Below are 23,955 nucleotides of genomic sequence, written 5' to 3' on the forward strand. Positions count from 1 at the left end.
CTTCAATATAGTCCTTTGACTTCAACACGTGACAACCAATTGCTTCATTATGAAATTATATGTCTTTGCTTGTGTGTGATCGAAATTCAACCTAAGGATTCTCGAAATACTTTACTATTTTTTATTCTTATAACTAGTTATGAGCTAGGCCGATATAAACTATAGCCCACATATGACTACAAGGGCAATTTTAGAATTTTCCGTCCCCCGTAACCAACACATGCTTTAGGGGTATTTTTTGGTGCTAAGAGAAATAAAATATAGAAGTGACTTAAAGTAATAACCCCAGCTATTAATAAAAAAAGTTGCATGTATCTGATGATTTTTTTTCAAGAAATGTGTAACAATTAATCTTGCACTGAAGTTCCATTTATTTCACAAAAAATGAATAACTTGGAATATATTTTCCAAAAAATAATCGCTTGAAATTACTAATTAATGAAAAATATTTTTATCATCAATAACAATTTATATCTAAACATTTTCTTGTAAGACGAAAATATGTTTCGTTCATTCAATTTTGTAAGATATATATATGATTTTTAGATGAAAAGGGATAATGAATGATTTGACAAATACTTTTGTAAAATTGATCACTTGTATCGTTTGAAATAATTAGTTCATGAAGTTTAGGTGTTTGCTTGTGTTATAGTGTTGTTCGATTTTAACTAATTAACGCCAAAAGCGATGATTTGATAGGGACAACCTTTTGTTATCAAGCTCATCCCAAGATTAACATTGCTTAATTAATGTCTAAAGATGAAAGGAAAGCTCACCCGTTCATGTTGATATCTCCCGCTCCTTCTCCTTCTCTCCTTTCTCTTCTCCACTCATTCTATCAATTCAGCTTTTCCGAGCAAAGAAAAGGCCTCATCACCATCCAGCAAGGGAGAAAAAGCAAAAGGGGTATCGTAAAAATCGAAAGTTCATTTGCCTAGAAAAATCAATGCAACGAGAAAGCGCCACACAGTACAAGATTGAAAAAGTTAAAAAGAAAGAAAGATTGCATGAAACTGTAAGTTGAGATAGACGAGATGTCACTTTCTTGATATAATGTAGAACAGATGGCCCTGCGTGGTGGAACCCATTTTTCAATTCAAGTGGCCCGTCCAATCAATGCAACTAATTTACCATCATAAAAACACCTCTGTACCCCTAACATTAGAACTTACTAAAACATACATTAATCAAGCTTCTCATTTCTTCAAAGTTCAATGAGATTAAGATTAAGTTGTGCTCGGATCACGCCTAAGGCATCTGTATTTCCGTCGTGGGAGGTTTAAAATGCATTAGGAGTCGAACTTTTCCCGTCTTATCACCAAACGAAAGCCAGCGATGGTCTTACCCTCTGAGGAGAAACTTTCTTACCATGCATCCTCAAGAGAATGTTCCTTCACCCCGCATGATCATTAGTCAAGATGGGGACAAGTTCGGTGGATCGCGATGCGAACGATTTTGCAAAGATTACTCATGAACATGTGAGCACAAGAGGCAAATTGCGTCGGCACACATGCATGCAAGCAGACCACCCGCACTGACCACGACAACAACCTCATCAGCGACCAGATTTTTAAAGCCAAAAAGGACAGAGACAGAGCGCACACTCGGGTGCGGGAGTGACCGAAAGAAAAGCGGAAAGAGGGACATCGCAAATGGGCTCCAGCCAGATATTATACAGACACCGGAGAGCTCTTGTCTTCCTCAGATTCCCTTCTGCTTTCCGTACTTCCCCCCCGTCTTATATGACCAATGGCAGAAATGACCACATGCTCCCGTTTTTTTCCACATATAATAAAATCCGATACAAATGAGAATATTGAAACAAGAGTGATTTCAAATCAAAGTGGTTTGTGAAAATCAAGACCTCACATGGGCCAAGACCCATCTTTTACTTTTTACTTTTTTTTTCCGGGAAATAAATAAATGTCACAAAATCAAAGGCTTTGAAGTTCCTTTTTTGGTTGATCGAAATAATACTGGAGAGGGATATAAAAGGCTTTCAAATTTAGAAAATCTCGAATAACCTGTAGAACAAAACAAAAGCCAGCAAATAACAAAGCATTGTTTGTAGTTACAAGTACATTCTTATCCCTAAAAAATGGAGATGACGCCGTAAACAATTGACGGCGGATCATTCGATTTGGTGATGAGCACACACAAAGATCTCTCGCTTTTTTTATAACGGTTTGCGGTACGCGTTTAGGTTCAACGTCCTCATCACCGTCAAAGTACAAAGACATCAACATCAAAGTGTTAAAAAAACATCAAATACCTATAAAGCGCTCCCAAATCTATATGTAAATCTAGTTTGAGAGAGTAAAACCTCTAAAACTTGACCGAAATCTAAATCAGGAGAGGAGAAAGGTCTAATTTCGAAGAGGTTGCGGAGTCACGTTACAAACATCCTCCTCGGTCGCTATTGAGTGAATGATTGGTCGAACTGGTCTCCACGTGTATGGACGAACAACTGCAGAAATTTATTCACACTCTAACTTCCATAACAAATCGGGAGAGAAATAAAAAGAGAACTTCAAAAGAGGCAAGAGGCAGATAGAGAAGGAGGGGAGGAGGGAGGGATCCTATCTTAGGGACGGCACTAGAGAGGCAAGGACTTCAAGGGAGAATAGAGGAAACTCTAACCTAGAGTTGTCCTATTTGCCCAGCATTAGATGCCCTCCTCAAAGAGAGGTGTAATACAATGACTTCTTAGAAAGTCACTCATCTTAGAATTACTTTAGTCTAAACATGTTTCATTTCAGAGTCGTGATAAGACTTGGTGCATTAACAGCGATATGATTACATCCACCCCATTTTTCTTTTGACGCCATCATATTTATCGTGTTAAATGTTCTTTATTTTTTCCATAAAAAATAGAAGAGAGTAGCCATCGGGCCCATCACCAGTGGACAGCGAGTGTTGTGTTGAGTCGAGTCGCCATCGAAGAACAGCGCTTGAACCATAGTTCCGTAAGCTGTTAAAAAAAAAAAAAAAAAACAGAGTTCCGTAAGCATTTTAAATATGCAATTGCTGCTCACTTTCCTCCCCTGTGTCGAGAGTCAAGAGTTTCACTCCAACCTTTTGTCAACCAAGTGGACGGTGGCATGAAAGCGAAGTTGTACAATCATGCGATGACAAGTTTCCCATCATTGACAAGTTTCCCATCGTTGCTTTGATTTTTCTCGCCCGTATAAATTTACGAATTTTGTCGGAACTCTTGAAATTTCTTGATATACAGCTTTTTCTCGCACATGCGGTGAATATTCTGGGAATTGTAATATTTACGTCCCAAACATTTATGGAGTAGACTCTAATACAAAAGAAAATCCTAATCTGATTCCCTCCTGCTCTCTCTCTCTCTCTCTCAATCAGTCAAATATGGACAAATCTTCTAAACTAAAGTTCCGTGAATGAACTCTCTTTCTCTCGGTCGTGAAACGACCGAAAGCGTCTTCATTAAGCCATAGTCATCATCCCAAGAATAAAATCCTTCACTAATCACAGGCATGCCCGTATTGTAAAATGGTGAAAACCCTAATGGCCCTGGGGTTTGACTTAATTGGCGTTAACTTCCTCTTTTTAATTTCAAGAAAAAAAACGACACAGTTTTGATCCCTGTTAGATCGAGACTCGAGAACCAATCAAGAATGTGTACATTTAGTTAGTCATTATGTACATGTTAAAGACAAATTGCTAGGTAGGTAGGATGGTTTGATTTGCATGGAATGGTACATATCAGAATCATTTCAAGATTTTAATGTCCCATCACGACAGAGACTTGATTGGTATATCGATAATTAGTCATGATTAAATTTGCAAAATACTTGTGACATAAAATCGATATTGGCACAACTAGATACTCACGACGTTAAAACAAGTTAGAACGGAATCGCAATTTTGAAGACATTCTTTTCTTCCTCCTTTTGATGACCGATTAGCCTCGTTGGCTTTGTTTTACGGGCTACTTGTATAGGTAGAAACGATCGAACTGTTCGAGTAGAATTATACAAATGAAAGGATATCGCGAATGCAATTATTCGGCCTTGTCAGAGTAGATATCAAAAGGTTACGAAGAAACTTAGTTTAGGCACGTAAATTCAGTATATACTACAAGATTATACGGACTCCAATTGCTGTTGGTAAATTCGATGATTCCACTAGTCGCACTAGGTTGACGTAAGGGGACAGGAATTCTGAAAAGATATTATTTGGTGTGGGATTTTCATAATTCCAAAGTACCAATCAATTGCTAAAGAAATAAAAAAAGGTAATAAATAAATAAATAAAAATGTGCTGCTATATGCTAGATGTGCCGTAGCACAAAAGCACAAAAAAAGTAAAAGGGACGGTGCAATCAGGTACATGGTGGTTTCAAATCTAATTTTTTGAAAGCATACAAAAGTAATTTTATAATGTTTCTAAAAATTAAAAAAAAAAATCCAAAAGCATTCTACTCATTTTAATAAAAGACGAATCACACAAAAGGGGAACATTGATGACGAAATCACCATCACACCTTTCTCTCTTTTTTCTTTTTTCTTTTTCTTTTTTTCCTTTTTGGATCCGATTGCGTGCTGGAAAAGAACTTTTTTTTTTTTTATAAGAGAAAATACATATAAATTTAGAGATGGTGGGATCATGTGGCCAGCCATGCTGGATTCTGTTCTGTGAAAGGTGAGATTTATTAATTAGCGTATAAGTTTTCTCCAAACTCTACGATACGAAATAGAAATCTAAATCTAATCAGTGAAGGTATGCTTTGAAGGTTTATGCCCTTATCCTGGCCCACCACCTCTTTTCGTTTACGATCGCGCCTCTAGATTATTCGAAAAATTCGATAGACACCCCCGGCATATTCCCCCGGGTTACAAATCAAATTCAATCCATTATAAATTTGTATGGAATGATTCGATATCCTAAAGCACATTTGGGGGCTATAGTGCTAAACCTAAATTTAAAATTAAGAAAAGCATAGAAAGCGGAACGATTTCATTCGCTATTTTTAATAACTACCAACTCCATCCACCACCTCAAAACAATGGCAGTTCGAGTATGGATATAGCGCGTGCCTCGGTCAAATAAGGTCAGGACATAAAGAGCGTCGTGGCCAACTTGCACAAAGGTTCCCTCTCATTTGGGAGGGAAAATCCATTAGACTCGGAGATCTATACATTTTCCCAAAAACTTTTCCCTAGAAGGCTAACCAAGCGCACCCATGACGACGCTCTTACATCACTTAGAAACGACTGACTAGATTAAAGGTTGGATGTTTTTGTGTCATTGGTTTAGGAGCACTGTCACGTTAGATGGGCTGCAAATTGGGCCGTCAAACTTCTGCTGTTAGCTCGTGCCTCGAAGCGTTCTAATCAGGCAGTGCAATTGATGTCAAGTTTGTCGACTTTTCTTGGGCCCAGTGAGGTGCCCCCAGTTCATGATCATTTGAAATCCCTTTTGACATGCTCAAAAGAATGTCATCCAGCAATGAAAAGTTCAACCAAATTCCCATGTCACTTATCAAGTGCTGGTGATTGTGTCCTCTGAGGCTGCACTGCACTGCACTGCACTGCAATGCAACTCATCTCTTGAAAGTCTGAAATCAACGAAGAAATTGCTGAAGAGGAACTTCATGTGCAGGCGTCTGGGGCGGCCCAACCTTTCTTTCCCCAAGTTCTGGTATAAGACCTGTCCACATTCTCGGCTGCAAAAGTTTCCGGGTCTCCTCCATCTCTTGTCAGTAGACACGAGTACTCAAGATGGGTTCTTCGATTCTTTCCGCTTCCCAAGTAACTGGAGCAATCCAGCATTACCAGCAGTCACCGCAAGAGCATTCCCCGTGCCTGAAATAGTGGAAGCGTATGCGATCCCTCATTATTATCTCCCTCTGGTATATCTTGGACAGTAATTTCATCACCGCATGGCAGTCCTCGCAAGACCTCAAGTTCTTCACTATCCGTATTTCAGACCCCGGATTGGTCTTAATCAACCCGAATGCAACGGCAAGCTTTTCGCTGTGGTGGCGCAATTGAAATGCTTTAACCTCATCGTCTATTTCAAGCAGTACCTGTGAAAGTTTAGGACTATGCTTTTCTTCAAGCAATTTCTCTTCAATCTCATCCAATTTCTCGTATATCTTCTCTGCTTCTGGATGACTTGAATCTCCCGCCACGAATTCATGAATTAACCCATCGATCTCAATCCTACTGGATCCTGGTGGTTTCCTGAGTCCCTTCTTATCCATCAATTCCCTAACCTTCGCCTTATCGTGCCATTTTCCGGCTGATGCATAGACGTTGCCGATGAGTACATAGCTCCCACAATCATCAGCATTCGACTCCAAGAGCTGGAGATTCTTCATTAAGCGTTCACCTCTTTCCATGTCCCCGTGTACATTACAAGCCCAAATCAAATTTCTCCACATAACTGCATCCGCTTCAATAGGCATCTTTCGTATGAACTCTTCAGCTTCGTCCAATTGCCCTGCTCTAGCAAGTATGTCCACTATACACCCATAGTGATGAATCGTCGGTCTTACGCCATATTTCCTTCTCATGTTCTTGAAGTACCGCAGACCTTCATTACCCAACCCCTCATTTCGACATGCCGATAAAACTGCAGTCATCATCCTTTCATCTGGTTTTATGCCCATTTTCCTCATCTCGCGGAATAAATCAATAGCATCCATGCACTTTCCATGACTGGCCAGCCCAGCTATCATTGCTGTACAAGCAAAAGCATCCTTTTCCGCAATGTCATCAAAAACTTGCCTCGCACTGTTCAAATCCCCGCACTTTGTGTACATATCGATGAGTCCGGTGCTGACATTAGCCTTCGAATCAATCTCTATCTCCTTGGCAATCTCATGTACCTTCTTCCCCATTCCCAATGCCCCGGTGTCGGCACACGCTCTCAATACCGAGACCACCGTCGCATCATTAACCCCGACTCCTTCCTCCCTCATCCTCTCAAACAACCTGATCGCCTCCACAGGACAATCGTCATCAACCATCCCATCGATCATGCAAGTCCACGAGACCACATCTCTCTGCGACATTCTATCGAACACCTTACACGCCCAACCCGACCGCCCGCAAGCATAGTACATATGGATCAGGGCGTGCTCTATATACCGATCCGAAGCGAGACCCGACTTGACAGCCAACCCGTGCACTTGCTTTCCCATTCGGGTCGACCTCGAGCGGGCGCAGCACTTGAACACGAAAGGGTAGGTGAACTTGTCGGGTCCGGGGGCGGGGCGGGCCGGGTGGTGGAGCATGGAGAGGAAGAGGGAGAGGGCGCGGGGAGGGTGGCCGGGATCGGGGCTCTGGGAGTAGGCGCGGATCATGGTGTTGAAGAAGTAGGAGTTCGGGGCGGCGAGGGAGTCGAGGATGAGGCGGGCGTAGCGGAGGTCGCCGCGCGGGGAGAGGGCCGAGAAGGTGAAGAGCTTGGAGAGGTTGAGGTCGGGGCCGGCGGCGGCGGGGGACTTGAGGATCTGCGCGTGGAGTTGCATGGCCTGCGGCATCGTCGTGATCTCCATTGCCCGTCGTCGGTGAACGGATTGCTTCCGTCGCCGTCTGCTGCTTCTTCTTCTTCTTCTTCTTTCTTCTTCCTCGTTCTCCTTCTTTTCGTAAAATCCGCTGAGACGTATCTAGACATGAAAAACATGGGTATCTGCTAGCCCGGCCCATTAGTGTTAGTCTTATTGGGCTGGGCCATGGCCCATGGCCAAGGTGGTCTGAAATTCAGAATTGCGGTTGAACTGTCAAATCGGGGAAGTGGTTCAATCTAGAGCCGAGTCATCACTTTAGAGCCGAAAAGAGAGAATGCGATCCATCCATTCTAACAAATAAGCCCACCATCACTTTCTAGTTTAGGAAAGGGATAATTTCATATATGGTATAAGAAACTTGGCTTAATGTGTCATGTGACCCCAAATTTGTAATTTTTTCAATGTGCTCCATAAAATTTATCCTAATATGTAGTGTGGTCTTTGAACTTTTGGTAGACATTCAATTTAATCTCTAAATTATATGAAAATCTTAAATGTTGCATTTCCATTAATTGAAGTTCATGGACAATATTAAGTATTTTCATATATTTCAGGGACTAAATTGATCATTATTAAAAGTTTATGATCATGTTGAATAATTTAAAAGTTCAAAGACAACATTTCATATTATGGTAAAGTTTAGGAACTACATTGAATAAATTAAAAGTTTATAGACCATATCACACATTTAGCCAAAATTCAGGGATTATTTGTATTATTTTCTATTTAACAAACAAAGAGATGAACATCTTCGTCTACAAAACTAAGATAACTTAAGGGCACACACTCGTGTGAATCTATTTGAAACCTTTGATTTCCCTCTCTATCTCTAATTTTTTTTACGTAATCTTTTATGCCAAGTTTGAATGGTTGCTTCGAGATATTATATAAGAGTTAGTAAATTCGCAACTTTAGTAAGCTGTTCATATACAAGTTAACAAGTTAGTGCAAAAGTTGATGATTTGCAGAATATCTAGAAAAAGTTTATTCTTTTGTAAAAGCAGTGATAAGTACAAACAAGATACTTAGAGGAGAAGTGGCGTGTCAATTTTTCTATCGATAGTTATTGTACGGTTCGTTGAAATTTGCCAACTTGAACAAAAAAAAAAAGTTCCCCATCTTTTGACCCGGGAACAGCAGAATATTGCTCCGAAGAATGGGGGGAGTGCCAGACCAAATTTCAAAGAACGTCCCATATGCAATTTGTGCTTCAGCCTACATATGCAATAATTAAAAATGTATCAAAAAGTTCAATGACCACATTTTTTTTTGGTCGAAATAATGACCACGTTGAATAATTTAAAAGTTCAACAATGATTCTGCATATTAAGGTAATGTTCAAGGACCATACTGAACAAATTAAAAATTTAGGGATGATATTAGATATTGAGTCAAAATTCAAAATCATTTGTGTCATTTTATCTTTGAGAAACAAAGAGAGATGAACATGAACATCTTACTCTACAAAAGTAAGATGACCTAAGGTCCCACGCAAATATGAATCTATTTCAAACTTCTCATTTTCCTCTCTGTCTCTGATTTTTTTGACTTGATATTTTTTGCTAAGTTCGAACAGGTGTGCTGAGATATAATACAAGACTTAGTAAATTCGAAATTTGAGTAAGTTATTCAAATATAAGTTTGTGCAAAAGTTGATAATTTGCAAACTATCTTAAAAAGTTATACTTTTGTAAAAGCAGTGATAATAAAAGTGGTGATAAGTACAAACAAGTTATCCGAAAAATAAGCCGCGAATCATTTTTTTTTATCAATGGTTGTTTTACGGTAATCTTGTTGAAATTTACCAGCTTGAATAAAAAAAGTTCCATATCTTTTGACCCGGGAACAGCAGAATGCTGCTCCGAAGAATGGTGGGAGTGTCAGTTCTCTTTCGCGTTTCAAGAGCAAACCTCAAAGAACGTCCATATGCGATTTGTGCTTCAGCCTATATATGTAAATAGTTCAGAACTTGAGAAGGGTTCGTGACGCTTGGGGTTGGCGATAAGTCTATCGTGACGCTTCGTTGATCTCTCTGGTTCAGGGTCCCGACTTTCGTCAACGTACTCTCTCTCTCTCTCTCTGCGTCTCTGCTTTTTCCTCCCTCAATAATTCGTCCGAATGGCAATGTCGGCCTTGCAGTTTTTCCTATAAAGTCCGCGCTCCAACGTGATGAACCCTCCCCCGCTTTCGCCAATTCCTCTCCCTAGTAACATCAGCAGCATCGTCCCTCTGTTTCTCTCTGCTGGTCCCACTCTGCCCAATAGGCCCATCTTCTTCTTCTTCTTCTTCTTCTTCTTCGTTGCTTCGAGATATTAAATAAGAGTTAGTAAATTCGAAACTTTAGTAAGCTGTTCATATACAAGTTAACAAGTTAGTGCAAAAGTTGATGATTTGCAGAATATCTAGAAAAAGTTTATTCTTTTGTAAAAGCAGTGATAAGTACAAACAAGTTACTTGGAGGAGAAGTGGCGTGTCAATTTTTCTATCGATAGTTATTGTACGGTTCGTTGAAATTTGCCAACTTGAACAAAAAAAAAAAAGTTCCCCATCTTTTGACCCGGGAACAGCAGAATGTTGCTCCGAAGAATGGGGGGAGTGCCCGAGCAAATTTCTAAGAACGTCCCATATGCAATTTGTGCTTCAGCTATATATATATATATGCAATAATTAAAAATGTATCAAAAGTTCAATGATCACGTTAAATAATTTAAAAGTTCAATAATGATACGATGTATCAAACTTCTCATTTTCCTCTCTGTCTCTGATTTTTTTGACTCAATATTTTTTGCTAAGTTTGAACAGGTGTGCTGAGATATAATACAAGACTTAGTAAATTCGAAATTTATTAAGTTATTCAAATATAAGTTAGTGCAAAAGTTGATAATATGCAAACTATTTTAAACAAGTTATACTTTTGTAAAAGCGGTGATAAGTACAAACGAGTCATCCGAAAAAGAAGCCGCGAATCATTTTTTTATCAATAGCTATTTTACTGTAATCTTGTTGAAATTTACCAGCTTGAATAAAAAAAGTTCCATATCTTTTGACCCAGGAACAGCAGAATGCTGCTCCGAAGAATGCTGGGAGTGCCAGTTCTCTTTCGCGTTTCAAGAGCAAACCTCAAAGAACGTCCATATGCGATTTGTGCTTCAGCGTATATATGCAAATAGTTCAGAACTTGAGATGGGTTCATGACGCTTGGGGTTGGCGATAAGTCCATCGTGCATGACCCATCTGTTCTCCATTCATCTCCTTCTTGCGTCAAGCACCTCATTGCGAAGAAGACGCCGATTGTTCATCTCATTGGCATGCGAATCTGCCAACCCCATTCCCCGCGACTAAGCGTAAAAGATCGAAGAATGCTATCGGCAGAGAAATAATAGAGGTTCCTTTCTCTTTCTTAACTCCTTTTTTCTTTTCGTAGCTTGTCTGCAAAGGTGCCTGTGTCTATAAACTAACACCACGCGGCTTGATCTTCGCCTGAGGAAAAGAGAGGCCGGCATGAATAGTTTAAGTTTCGAGTTCCATCGAAGTGCTCCTCTTTATTGCCCACCAATGTCCTTTCAGTGACGTTTGGTGCGTTGTCCTTGTCGTGGAAGGATTATTGGAAGCACCCAGGTCGTCCACATTAGTTTTTCAGGACAACCTAATCATCTCCTTTAATCAGCGCGACTAACGATGATTAATACTATTTTAGTGCTGACACATTCTCTTCTTGTGAATATCTTTCCATCCCCAGTTTGTCTCACAGTTGATATATATGTATATATCCACATTCCAAATCTCTCTCTCTCTCTCTCTCTCTCTCTCTGTGTTTGTGTTGAACATATTACCTGTCCTTGGCAAGCATTTGGGTCATTGGGGCAAAAGTTTAGACACAATTTACAGACACTTTCATTCTTAGCTTGATTGTTGAATTATTACTATAGGAGTTTCCCTAGAATTCCTAAAAGCATACCAACCCTTTGAATCTTAATCAGGAATAATTGGGTATGTGTTTAAACCGGACTAATGACCCACTTTGAATATTATTGGATTTGAGTGGACATCACGCTCAAGACTAGCTTCACTTTAAATTAATCATTTGAAATCAATCCACTAACTTCTTAAGACTTATAGTGCTGGTTTCCAAGAGAAAAGTGGTCTCTTTTCACCTTTTCTCTTTAAGTTTTATAATCAAAAGCGCGGACGACTCCGTTCGTAAAGTTAAATAAACTAATAGTTTCCCGTTATCTCCATCCACTTCCACTACGAATTGTTTTTAATGTTTTCAAAGAAATACAGGAAAAGAGACATTATTCTGCTGCCCTGCCACCCCCCTTCCTCTCTATTTTTATTTCTCTCTCTGCTTATACACTTGGGAGTGCCAAAAGGACTCGGGAATTTCAGAAGAAAGGGAACGTCAAACATGGGACTAGTGCTCCTGAAGAAGATCAGTCTTCTGTTTCTCCTCCTCTCAGCTTCTCTTCTATCTACTTCTCTGGCAGGTCCGTCTTTTAAGTCTTTTCTCGGCTTTCTTTAGCCACAAACTACTTACAGTCTCATTAATCTCTCACTCGTCGACCTAAGTTATCAAATAATAGGTGACCAACCACCATGAAGGTCAGGATCGGGAAGTTCCGTTAACATTCTGATGACTACATAGAGATGTTGATGTTCAACGTGTCTGCATGCATGCGAAGAGAAAATCTTGAAGCTCATTTTCACAAAACTGTCTGCTTAGTGATCAGTTTTCTTTCTGTGAACTTTTCAGGCCGACCGTACAAGATCACGAGTAGGTTGGCCAAGGAAGTGAATCCAAATGCTGTTACATATGAGGTTATCATTTCTTACCCTTCCAATCGTTCTTAAGTACCGCGAAAATGATCTCCATGCACGTCACCTAGGTTTTCCTACCTTCTTCCAGCTCATTTTTGCATCACCATTTGAGATGGCATCACCAATCTCATGTCTCTTTCTTTCTTCTCACCAAACTCTCGTTCGAAGCTACATGCCGAATCATATACTCCAAATGTACAAAGAGTTAGACAAAGGCGTAGTTTCATATTATACTTCTAACATACTGGGCTAATAGTTTCATGCGAGTTATACTTTTTTTTTTTCTGGCTGATATTTTAGTTGATGGGTTTAGTGGGTGGTGTTATTATTAGGAGGGGTCACAGGATGGAGATGAGGCAACTGCTGTTCATGAAAGGATTCTGAAAGAGAACACCCATGACTATGGCAAGTACGACCCTGCGCCAGCCCTTGTTCGACCTCCTTTCAAGCTCATTCCCAACTGAGGGTCGGCGTCTATTTTGTGCAAAACCAATAAGCTGTGATGTGGAAGAACTTACCTACTTATGTATAATATAAGCCTCGATATCTATATATATGTATACATGTAATCTAGGATCTTTTACTAGTGTATAATATGGTCTTCATAATGAGGGCACCTTAAATTTTGTATCTCTTTGATATAGGGCACTATATTGCCCTCGAAGATGTGCGTGCTTTGTCTTACTGACTCGTTAAAGTCAAAAGCGCAGCCGGCTATACTAGAAAAGAGCACACAGGGTTGCCTGTCAAGAGAAAAAGTGCGAAAAAACTAAATCGATAGAGAATAATATAGCATCTGAAGATTTTATTCCATTTTTTCCATATAATTTCAAGCTATCGTAAGACAAAAAAGGGATGTTTATGGAATACTTAATGATTATTTTGAATGCAAATTTAGAAGATAATAATCTCCATCAATCATTAACCAACCAAGTTATCATAAATTATGATTTTATTCGTGTTTTCAATGAAAAGACATGCGCATTTACTCTCTCTTTTACTTTTTACTCAAATGATATTTGATGAAATGTCTGGAAATGATATTTTGTGCTCAGTCCCTTAGCTTCCCAAAATTGATTTTTGAAAGTGATTGCAAAGACTTAATTGATGCCATCCAACAAAAGGGTCTTTTGCCCTTGGAGCATCAGCTTGGAGCATCAGCCTTTCATTGCAGATTCTCACTTCCTACTTCAGCCAAATCCAGGTTGGAGCTTGGCCTGGTCCGTAGATCCAATAATGGAGCTGCTTATGTGCTTGCAAATTGAGCTTTTAATCAAATAGGCACAGCATCTTTTTTTTCTTTTCCATGATCTCTTGTCTAGAGTTAAAAAAAATTGCATTAATTGAGTCTTCTTTTATCTATCGTTCTAATATAAGTATTGCATCCATTCTGTAATGTTTTTTTTGAAATAAAAAGTTTATTTCTAGCCAAAAAAAAAAAAAAAAAAAAAGAATTGGAATTTGAATGTTATTTTGAGAGTCGAGCTTGGTTGGGCCTGAAATCGTAGACTTCGGGCTGGACTAAAATATCAAAGCCCAAAGTCTCTACACTTGACAAGTAATAATATCGGCGTTTCTGCCCATTTAGAACAGTAATGCATTACCGATGGTTCCGTCCATTTCATTTCGAAGACTGCTACCTTGGATCCTTGGGTTGGTTAGTGAAAAAAAATATGTATCGTGATGAACATATATTTTCGTCAGTTCTGTCAAAAAAATGTTCGGTTTGGAACAACTAAAGACCAAAATGCACTTCTTGTCTCTAAAAGCGAGATGAGTAGTTACACACTCATCATAGTCCTTTTCCATAATCTTTTGAACCAAACTTCTTTAACACATGAGACATTATAAAGTTTCGACAACCCCGCTTATTTTTCAGTAATATATTATCGTTAAGACATTCTCTGATGTAAAAATATTCTCATATGCAACCAATTTGATGAATAATCACATACATTTGAAGTAGTTTTATGGTTAAATTCTCCACATGCTAACCATCTAACTTTGATTACGATTACTATTGAAACACATTTTGTTGATTTCATCGAGTGCAATGTACTGTTATTTTATGTCAAGATCTAGTTGTATTCTCAATTGGTGCAATCTGATGTACCCTTTTCTCTTATGCCAATGATTGTCTAGGTATATAAAAAGAAAATGAGGGAAAATCTTCAAAGAATAGTGGGAGCAGGTGAAGGTGAATTCTACTCTCCCTTACCTACCCATTGGCATGAATTCAAATTATTCTTTCTTCTGCTGGGGAAAAGTTGAGGTCACTATCTGACATAATCGCTCATTACATAACCTATCCTAAAACTTAAAGTTCGCATGAGAGTGGAACTGTATGCACTTTTCTCGCAGGTTAATGTCCTGAGATGAAGTTTCTAAGACATGATTAGCTGAGAGCGAGGGGAGCGGTGAAGAAGAAATGCAATGCATGTTCATTTAGTCAAAATCAACTGGAGTTATGTTCTAAGAAATGCTGGTTGCTAAGAATTTAGTCTAAAGACATCCTTTCCGATCGGATGACTCTGAAACTTCTGCCATGTCTGATCATCGTGATCTGTTTGGCTTCTCGGCACCTCAGAGCTGGAAGAGAAGAAACACACGAACCAGTCGGGGCGGACACGGGAACGCGCCACGTTGCCAGCGGTCCAGCCACGTGGCGGGATTTCGTTTCGTCGTTTTCGTTTCCCTCGGCTCCACGCGTGTAGTCCTTGCATGTTCCACCGTCATTGCATCTCCCTATTAAACAAAACCGCTTCGCTTGAATTTGATTTAAGGGCGTTTGATGCAGAGATTTTCGCGAGGACTGGCTCTGTAGCTTTCTCGATCGTGGGTGGAGTGGAAGAAAGAGAGAGAGAGAGAGAGAAGAAAGGGAAATGGCTAATTTGAGAGACGAGTATGGGAACCCAATACAGCTCACCGACCAGCGTGGCAACCCCGTGCAGCTGACCGACGAGTTCGGCAGACCCATGCACATCTCCGGCGTCGCCACCACCACCACCTCCAGCGGTTCCGTCACCGGCGTCGGGGATCAGCACCACCCGCATGAGCAGTGGCAGGAGCGCCGCGAGGAGGGTGAGGCCGGCGAGCTCCGCCGCTCTGGCAGTTCTAGCTCCAGCTCGGTGAGTGGCCGGTTTGGTAATCCGGGGAAAAGGAAGCTTGCCCTTTTCTCGGCCCTGATTTGAGGGGGATGACAACTCAACTCTTCACTGACATTCTTGGGAAATTTGATGTGTTTTTCACGATCCCTTTTCCGTTAGACCATGAAAGCGAGGAGCGCTGCGTGTCACAGTACTTTACTTAGCAGTAGATAACCGCGAGTTCAATTTGAGTTTTATGTTTTGGATCGATTCAATTCTAAGGGCTCGTGTATCATGTTGAACTGACGCTAATGTTTTCAATGCTTGTAGTCAGAGGAGGACGATGGGCAAGGTGGGAGGAGGAAGAAGAAAGGCATCAAAGACAAGCTCAAGGAGAAAATCACCGGGGGGAAGCACAAGGACGAGCACTCCGAAGAAGCCACGGAGACCACCACCGTCAAGGTCGAGCATCACGAGCAGCAGCACGAGAAGAAAAGCATGATGGACAAGATCAAAGAGAAGCTACCTGGCCACCATAGCCATTAAAAGAGCTGTGCCTTCGTCCTAGAAATATGTACATGAACATATGCATGCGGTTTGCTTGTATCGTGTCGTGGCGTTTGATTTGTCGCTTTGTTGCCGTAGCGATTAGACTTTGATTTTTAAGTTAGATGGTCTCGAGAGGCTCGGTGGTTGTCCTGTAGTAGTCTCTGTCGGTCTTCGAATGTCAAGTACTATGTCAAGTTCGATGAATTTCATGTGGAGGACAGGGTCGGATAAATATTAAATTTTGCTGCGCTTCTGTTCGCTTGTCTACTAAAGAGAGAAACGATTTTCCGGCGATTGTATCGGCGCTGTTAGCCTAATGCGTGGCTCGATTTCCAGTCTCGAGTGAACGGAATTTTTTAGCGGGAAGTTAGGCTGCAGAGCCCGGGATTGGTCCATTCTGTTTCTGGCAATGATTGCCTCGTGGTCCGCACGAATTGGCCAGATTTCGGACAGAACATTCGAACTACAAGGTTCAGTTTTTAGCGTGCTGAAGGACACGGGATTTCGGACAAAACATTCGAACTACAAGTTCAGGTTTTAGTGTACTGAAGGACACAGTTGCCGGATTTGCAGAACCATTAATTGCAGTGATGACAAGAATCTCTGCGACCCAGATAAAGAATGAGAGAGATGCATTTCTGCTACCAAGATCAAGGCAAATGCATGGAAAGAACGCCATGGAGAAAGAGTTTTTCTTCTCTCGCCCTTAGGAATATCGCTCTTTCTTCCCTCGTCCTTAGGAATATCTCCGAATTATACGTCCCAAAATGAAGACAAAGCAGCAGTTTAAGCAGTTTTTAGAATATACTCAAATTCAGATTGATCAAGCAATTTCGGATATACTCAACTCTAGATGTTTGATGTTGATCTGAAGACGAAGAGTTTTAGGACATATTTAGGTCCATGTGATGTTGATATGAAGACGAAGCAGTTTTAGGACATACTTAGGTCCATGTTGTGATGTGATGTGTGAAAAGAAAAGATGGGGTCTTTATTAGTATTATTCATTCATGCCCATTACAAGGAGAAGAATCTTTTCCCCAATCGCCGCCACAATCACAACCCCACCAATTCAAAAGTTTCAACCCCAACATTCCCTTTTCATTATTTCTGTACTAAGCTTGGCTTGGCCCTAATTATACAATTCCCCAGTTCACATATTAAACAAATAGTGTGTGAATCTTAAATCTTTACAGATCTTGCTAACCCTTCCAAAAAAAAGAAAAACATTATCATACAGACTTTTCTGTGCTGGTGCCACAATACAAGTCATTTCCCTAACATCCCTGCCGCAAGCTTTAACGGAATGGTCTCGGAGGCTTTCTCGTCATGAGGATAAGTCCGTGGAGGTTGTCACGCCACGAAATCGTGTAACAATTGCGTGGAACCAAACCTCTGCTGCTGGTTCCCGATGTTGATGCTTTCAAATTCTGTCGTCTCGGTGCCTATGGAAGAAGCCGCCTGGTTGTACATGTCATCCCCTCTCATGGCCAGGAAGCCGCTGTGGGCACCAGTAGAGACGGGCATGGTGCCTCCCTCGCAATGTTGCAGTCCCAGAGTAAGGGACACCCCGCTCCCTCCCCCAAACCTTCCCAGCTCGGCCATTTGATAGGCAGCGGCAGCAGCCATAAACCTGTCATTGTTGCTGCCGGACTGAACCATGGAATTCTGGAAGAGACCGCAATCGTCGACACCAGCTTGCTCTCCATTTAGCTTCATCTGGCCATATTCAGCTTCGACATCTCTATGTCTCCCGTTCAGGTAGTTGAATCCCACAGAGTGGCCTGCCATTTCGACATCTGGAGTCCGGTCGAATGATGAGTCCATGAGCTGGCCTGAGCTGCATCTCTGTGTAGCTGTTGAACTCTGTTGCACTTCTTCCACCCGGTCCTCCATGGAGGACTTGATATCTCCTGTTTTTGGCTTGGCTGTGTCGGAGGATGAGTTGGAGTCCATTTCCGCATCCCCAATCTCTTCTTTGTACATTTCTTCGACCATAGGTTTCCAGAGACGCACTCTTGCATTGATGAACCAATTCGAGACCTGTGGCACACCCGGTTGATCAGTTAATCAGTTAAATACACAGACGTGTCAACACTAAGCAGCTACATATCTTGCACAATGTATCTTACACTATGCAAAAGGAACTAATGTCATTCGGGCGCTGTAAATTCTAGAATATCTTTGTTTGTCAATGCATAGGAGAAATTAATGTCTAGTCTCACCGGAGAATCCGTAGATCTTCTCCTCTACATGACATGGTTAATGAATGATGATAATGACTGGCATGGCAGGGTGAAGATAACTATCCTCCAATTAAACTGCCTCATCCATCTGCTACGCTCTTAGCCTTTCATTCAAGTCTTTCCTTACGAACAAGTGGTTTCTTAACTGCTGCTCCTTGAGTCCAATTTTTTTAAATGTTAAACTACCCTCCCATCCCAGCCTATTCATTCTTGAACTGTAATAACATAATCGATGAAATCAGACTGCTGGTTTGCCTCCAGCAATGTTTTTTTAATAGAGCTCCAGGAATTAGGATGTCTCGATTAGCTCATGCTTCACCAGTTCATGTTCATTTGCTGATTAAGCTTGAGTTCATTTCTCACCTGACTTCTTGTCAAGCCTGTCTGCCTTGCAAGCAGGATTTTGTCAGAATCCTTTGGGTAACTACACAAAGCAAAGACTTAAATAAGACACATATGACATGGAATACTTAAATGACCATTTATGGAAAAAAGAAAAGACATATAACGGCATAATGGCAGTCGCCTTACGGATGAAGAAAATGCTCAAATAGCCAGGCCCGAAGAATAGAAACAGAACTCTCAGGAAGTCCTCTTTGCGGCCTCCATGCATGCTGTTGCATCATCCCAAGCTGCTGTAGGGCTCGTTGCTGCCTGAGCTGCTGGTCCAAAAAACGAAGCCGGGGTATTCCCACTCCTTTACTGCTTCCAGAAGCATCTTGTTCCCCAAGACTCTTACGGGTTGCTTGAATTTGGGTGCTTATTGCATCTCGCAAGCACCTAAAGTGGCGCGATATCGTCTGAAGGGCAAGGGCTGTGTATGGTTTAGCAGCACCAGGTCCTGCTATCACGTCGAAGGACGACACTACAATCTGCATCTGATAGTAATACTGTTTGTACCTTCTATCAACCTGCATCCATGAACGGTTCATGATTCCAAGATTGAGAAGAATTGCACATTGCACTATTATATAAGATAAGGATCAACAAGACAATGCTATTAATCACTAGAGATGTTGAAAAGAAAGCATCAGAGATACAGTAAGACTCTGCTCTGTGTAATTATTTTTCAGTTCCTTACTTTATCATTTAATCAGAGCAGGAATTCTACAAAAATAAAGAAAACAACCATCCACAGCACGTTAATAAAAGAAGACCGCAGGATATGGTAAAATGACCACCCGTCCCCACATGATCACTATGTACTAGCATGGAAGCTCTACATGCATACAACATGCCTTTTCCTTGTAACACAAGGGGCACATAAGCATGTCGATCAACTATTTAGATCAATACTAGATGACAAACTTTAAAGCCAAGTATTGGCAAAGTTCCTATGACATTAGGAAACAGCAGGCATTAGATCTGCTCACCCAAGTTTTTCTGTTACCGCAAGGAATTTCTACCCATGCATGAGAGGAAGATAATCAACTCAACATCTTGACTAGAAAGAGGGGATCCTCAACAGAAATCAGCAGGATTTGCATTTATCTCACTAAATTTACTGAGTGATTAGAGAGTCTACGTACTTCGCGAATCAGCAGGCAGACCAAGGTCCCATGTTCCATTAACCACAAATTTTACCCTTGGCTACCTTTGTTTTATTGCTCTTATATTTCCTTGAGTAGTCGAGTCGTGAATTGGAAGTTTTTCAAGAGACAGGGAATGAGTAAACCGCTTTAATTATAAAACAAATTTAGATTAACTAAGAATGAGAGTATACACCAAAATCTAAACAATATCAACAAACATACCTCATCCAACATTGACGAAAGTTTGGCCAACTTGCTCTGCAATTCTTGTCTTTCAGCCTGTGAAAGGTCGCCAGCGGAATTACCATCCGACTCTTGAGGATTTGAGACCACGTCTTTCTTGGAATCCTCATCTCCCTCTTCAGACTTCTTAATCTTCTCACTATCAGATTGCTTCAAAGCTTTCCGAACATTAACAACCTCATCAAGCAGCTGTTGAGCTGCCCTTAGGTATCTAGAATTCGAAAGCATTCTTGACATGTTTGACATTCCATTTACAGAAAAGTTCCCTGTGTTCAAGTCTTGGTTGGCTCCTACTAGACTCTGGGGGAAGAACTCTGCACTTCTTGGTTGTTCATCAACAGTGGAGCCATTTCTACTATTGCTTTCAGCCGATTTTGACGAATTAGGACTTAAGAACGCAGTTAAACCCAAGTTCTGACTCCGATATTGACTCGAAGGAATGTGGATGCCTGAGGGAATATGCGTCCCCAAACTAAGTGAAAGTCCCTGTCCCTGCATGTTCTGACCATCTTGGACTGTTGAGTGGCTGGCCATTGGCTGCATAAAAAGCATCTCATTCCTCCCATCTCTCCACCCAGCCAAACCATGATCGCTCATTTGGGACCCACCAAGGCCAGAAAACATAGCTTGGTGCTGCGGCATAGTATCCAGACCACCAACAGACAACATATCCATGCCATTACTTTGCTGCTGAGGATTCCCGGTCAATGCACTCGAGAAGAAACCAGAAGTTACATATGTCATATTATTGCCAGGAAGAAGAGGTTCTTCAGCGTGCGATGTGGGGGCGTGTTCTCGTAAGTATAGAACAGGTGCAGCATCTCTTTGGTCACTGGAACTGGTATAGTAAGTCGACATGCTGCTTGCAACTGCTTATCTGAGTAGGCCTTTCATAATGACCGAGAGAGCTGAAAAATGGGAAAGAGAACATTTAGTAGAGCTTATATAGATACGATAGGAACCCAAGATTCAATTACTTAAGTTTTTGTATCACTATGGGCCAGGTAGCTAATTTGACAAGATAACTACTCAAGATGAGGGATCAACCCTGCTGCGTCCAATTGCATATGACTACTGCAGCAATTTACCATATGCTAACTACGTTTAGCTTTGGAAATTTCGATGGAGATGCCATTGCAAGACTGGCTTAAAGTCAATGGGAAAATTGAAGGTCACGCCTTACAAAGCAAATAGGCAGTCTAACATAGAAACTCAACCATCAAAAGACTACCTCCAGGCATGAGATGCAAACAGGAATTTCGGACAAAAATCAATTATTTAAGGACGATCCTTTGATAAATTTAAGACAAGTCCCGCTTCGTCCAATTAAACTAAGTAAGAAAAGAAGTCAAATCCAGCAAACAAGCACGCCCAAACACCAACAAAATAAATACGATGAAACAATCCAATCAAGTCGGAGAAGACATGCTATGTTGGACAAAACAATCTCGAGAACGAGCTTGGAGCAACTGGCAAGCAAGAGGTCTGCTTAGTAAGCCTCATAGGAAAGTAGCTCTATAAGGACTTGCTAGAATAGAAGGGTAATTACAAGAGAAGTTTAACAAGTTGTTAGCTTGATCATCTCCATTCCATAGTTGGAGAAGCACACGCAAAGATAAATAAAAACAAGAAAGGAAGGAAAATTCTTGTTCATCCACAGAAAAGGATGGAGAAAAGACAGCATAGAGAAAGAAAAGTCAAGATCATTAGAAACCAAGAGAACCTCTGAAGGCCTATACCAGTTGAGGGTATACCACAGAACGGGCAAAAAACTCTTCCAAGACACCAAACATCCTCTGGTCCCGAGAATTCAGCAGAAAGAAAGGCTCCAATTTGCAATGAACTATTGGAGAGACCCAGTTCACACACCTACAAGAACCCAAAACCCAGATGAATTAAAAGCAGGAAAAAAGAGAAGAAGAAGAAGAAGAGAGAACTATAACTTTTTCCATAATTCAGACGAACAACAAAGTTTTGCACTTTTGTTGCCTGCTGAATCATGCTAGCATGCAACCATCATATCTAGAAATCCCCACCTGAGAACCACACACAAGACCCGACCCTCTTCCTCTCTCTCTCTCTCTCTCTCTCTCTCTCTTCGCAAAAGTTGGTTCTTTTTTCTTTCTTTCTGTCTGCAACCCACACAAACACTCACTTTCCGAAACAGTCACTGCTTTTTAAAGCTCCGTGGATTGCTTAGCTTTGGGTTCTTGCTTGAAACAGAGCTAGCCGACTAGTAGTAGTTGTTGGAGTTTTAACCAGCAATGTTGCTTCTCCTCCTCATTCCTCCCCTCCCTCCCTTCCCCTCTAATTCCTGGCTGGTGTTTGGTTAAGGTGCTTAATCTGTAACCACCAGTTGGTAGACCTAAACCCTCCCTTAAACCCCCTCCTCTCGTCTCTCTCTCACACCATCTCTCTCTCTCTCTCTTGCTCTCTACCTGTGGCCGTCTCTCTCATCCATGAGCATGGAAGTTCTGCTCTCTCTCTCTCTCTCTCTCTCTCTGGTTGCTTCAATATCCACCATATAAACCCATGAGCATATTCTATTCCCCTTTTATCTATTGGTTTTATTTGTTTGTTGTGGTTAGTTGCCCCAATTATTTAATTACCCCCTTTGAAAAAATTATTTTTTTGTTAATGGAGGATGCGCAACAGTAGGTGCCCATTTGGCTCCATACTTCTCATTTTTTTGGCTTAAGACATATTTCGTAAACATCACGTTTTTCTATTTTTTTTTTCTCATAAAAAAAACATAAATCCATTTCATAATATCAATTAATTTTTTTATTCCGAAAATAAAGAATTGGCTAGGAAATAGAATTGGAACATAAATAAAAACTAAAATAAATCTTCTTCCTTATTAATGGGAGTAGATATGAAAAAATTATTTTTGAATGGAAATTATTCCGTAAAACTAAATGTTCACCAAATACACCTTTCGTTTCTCCTTTCTTTTTCGCCTTTGCATTTGCACTTTGATTTACCAAATTGGCCTAGCTAACTGAAAACGAGAGCATGAATTTTGTTCGTTTAGGTTTTACTCCACGACATCGCTTGGCATAAGGATTTTCATGTGTCAATGTTTAATGGGCCTAAAGTTACTGTAAATGCCATTCGCTCATGCGTCAGCATCAAGCATCGAACGCTTCTTCTGTTTTGCCTTTTCAGCAAAACCCCCAATGGAGTCAGCGTCATGCTCATACTCTTCAAGTACGCATGTAACTGTTCTCGTACCGGATGTTTGGAAGCCGCTCTTGCACTCCTTCGGACAACCTTGCGGACAAAGCTTAGGCCCCGACATCTATTAGCTGTGAATGGCAAAAAAAGAAAAAAAAAAAAAAAAGGAAAACAAAGAAAGAAATTTACATTCTCCTTAGGTAGATGATATCGTTTGACGATTCGATTCAAACCCCTTTTTTTTTATGGCTTTTGACGAAACATGCAGGTCGGAAAACTTTTCAAATGAGTATTGAGGTAGAAATTGATCGCCAATTGAGAGGCCTAGCGTGTATAAAAATCCTATCTTTCTCATCCATTATATACTAAAGTTGATATAATGGCAAGAATGTGTCCAGAATCAACCCCTCCGCAATAAAACGAGAATAATTACTACCAAATGAACATCCCATCGTAACGGTATTTTTTCCCATTTGCAAAAGCGAGAAGCTACGCCGATGATTTTCATTGATATGAAATGTTAAAATAACAACCCGTGTATTCAAAAGAAAGACCTGCAAATTCGTTGTGGTCTTTTATTAGTTCTAGGAAAATGCAATCAAAACTTATCATAAAACTTGTCATAAAAGTGCAATTAAATCCTAAAATTTTCAAAAAATGCAATCAAATTTTAATACTTATTATGATATGCAATCAAATTCTAAAATTTTCGAAAAATGTAATTAACAAAATGACTTGATTTGACTAATTTGGTAAGTTTT

General features: G+C 40.6%; 4 protein-coding genes across 7 annotated transcripts; 2 read left to right on the forward strand and 2 right to left on the reverse strand.

Annotated features, from left to right (window-relative positions):
• Positions 1-5,035: 5,035 nt before the first annotated feature.
• On the reverse strand, positions 5,036-7,597 carry LOC104420547 (pentatricopeptide repeat-containing protein At1g08070, chloroplastic-like). The gene has a single exon (XM_010032369.3). The coding sequence runs from the start codon at positions 7,529-7,531 to the stop codon at positions 5,801-5,803; it is 1,731 nt and encodes a 576-aa protein (XP_010030671.1). The 5' UTR covers positions 7,532-7,597; the 3' UTR covers positions 5,036-5,800.
• Positions 7,598-11,863: 4,266 nt separating this feature from the next.
• LOC104418853 (protein CASPARIAN STRIP INTEGRITY FACTOR 1) lies at positions 11,864-12,993 on the forward strand. 2 transcript variants are annotated; one of them, XM_010030315.3, is made up of 3 exons: positions 11,864-12,030; positions 12,297-12,361; positions 12,706-12,993. In XM_010030315.3, the coding sequence occupies exons 1-3, from the start codon at positions 11,952-11,954 to the stop codon at positions 12,823-12,825; spliced, it is 264 nt and encodes an 87-aa protein (XP_010028617.1). In that variant the 5' UTR covers positions 11,864-11,951; the 3' UTR covers positions 12,826-12,993. The 2 variants fall into 2 exon arrangements, with proteins under 2 accessions (XP_010028617.1, XP_010028616.1); XM_010030314.3 differs by having other exon boundaries at positions 11,867-12,030; positions 12,694-12,993.
• A 2,166-nt stretch (positions 12,994-15,159) lies between these two features.
• Positions 15,160-16,282, forward strand: LOC104418855 (late embryogenesis abundant protein). Its single transcript, XM_010030316.3, has 2 exons — positions 15,160-15,489; positions 15,778-16,282. Exons 1-2 carry the CDS (start codon positions 15,244-15,246, stop codon positions 15,991-15,993), a joined length of 462 nt encoding a protein of 153 aa, XP_010028618.2. The 5' UTR covers positions 15,160-15,243; the 3' UTR covers positions 15,994-16,282.
• Positions 16,283-16,964: 682 nt separating this feature from the next.
• Positions 16,965-22,515, reverse strand: LOC104418856 (BEL1-like homeodomain protein 7). Of its 3 annotated transcripts, none has more exons than XM_010030319.3 (6): positions 22,054-22,515; positions 21,772-21,886; positions 19,997-20,925; positions 18,774-19,153; positions 18,606-18,666; positions 16,965-18,039 (listed from the first exon to the last, which is right to left on the reverse strand). In XM_010030319.3, exons 3-6 carry the CDS (start codon positions 20,873-20,875, stop codon positions 17,350-17,352), a joined length of 2,010 nt encoding a protein of 669 aa, XP_010028621.2. In that variant the 5' UTR covers positions 20,876-20,925; positions 21,772-21,886; positions 22,054-22,515; the 3' UTR covers positions 16,965-17,349. The 3 variants fall into 3 exon arrangements, with proteins under 3 accessions (XP_010028621.2, XP_010028619.2, XP_010028620.2); XM_010030317.3 differs by having other exon boundaries at positions 21,757-21,886; XM_010030318.3 differs by having other exon boundaries at positions 21,741-21,886.
• Between the last annotated feature and the right edge of the window lie 1,440 nt (positions 22,516-23,955).

Source organism: Eucalyptus grandis, chromosome 9 (genome assembly GCF_016545825.1).
Source record: "Eucalyptus grandis isolate ANBG69807.140 chromosome 9, ASM1654582v1, whole genome shotgun sequence".
Lineage (NCBI taxonomy): Eukaryota > Viridiplantae > Streptophyta > Magnoliopsida > Myrtales > Myrtaceae > Eucalyptus > Eucalyptus grandis.

Excerpts from the sequence above, each read along its gene's own strand:
- LOC104420547 (XM_010032369.3), bottom strand. The coding sequence starts at position 7,531 with ATGGAGATCACGACGATGCCGCAGGCCATGCAACTCCACGCGCAGATC.
- LOC104418853 (XM_010030314.3), top strand. The coding sequence starts at position 11,952 with ATGGGACTAGTGCTCCTGAAGAAGATCAGTCTTCTGTTTCTCCTCCTC. Across the intron at positions 12,031-12,296 it reads TCTATCTACTTCTCTGGCAG|GCCGACCGTACAAGATCACG; the intron begins GTCCGTCTTTTA and ends TGAACTTTTCAG. Across the intron at positions 12,362-12,693 it reads CAAATGCTGTTACATATGAG|GAGGGGTCACAGGATGGAGA; the intron begins GTTATCATTTCT and ends TGTTATTATTAG.
- LOC104418855 (XM_010030316.3), top strand. The coding sequence starts at position 15,244 with ATGGCTAATTTGAGAGACGAGTATGGGAACCCAATACAGCTCACCGAC. Across the intron at positions 15,490-15,777 it reads GCAGTTCTAGCTCCAGCTCG|TCAGAGGAGGACGATGGGCA; the intron begins GTGAGTGGCCGG and ends CAATGCTTGTAG.
- LOC104418856 (XM_010030319.3), bottom strand. The coding sequence starts at position 20,875 with ATGTCGACTTACTATACCAGTTCCAGTGACCAAAGAGATGCTGCACCT. Across the intron at positions 19,154-19,996 it reads TTTCGTCAATGTTGGATGAG|GTTGATAGAAGGTACAAACA; the intron begins GTATGTTTGTTG and ends TCATGGATGCAG. Across the intron at positions 18,667-18,773 it reads TTTGAGCATTTTCTTCATCC|TTACCCAAAGGATTCTGACA; the intron begins GTAAGGCGACTG and ends TGCTTTGTGTAG.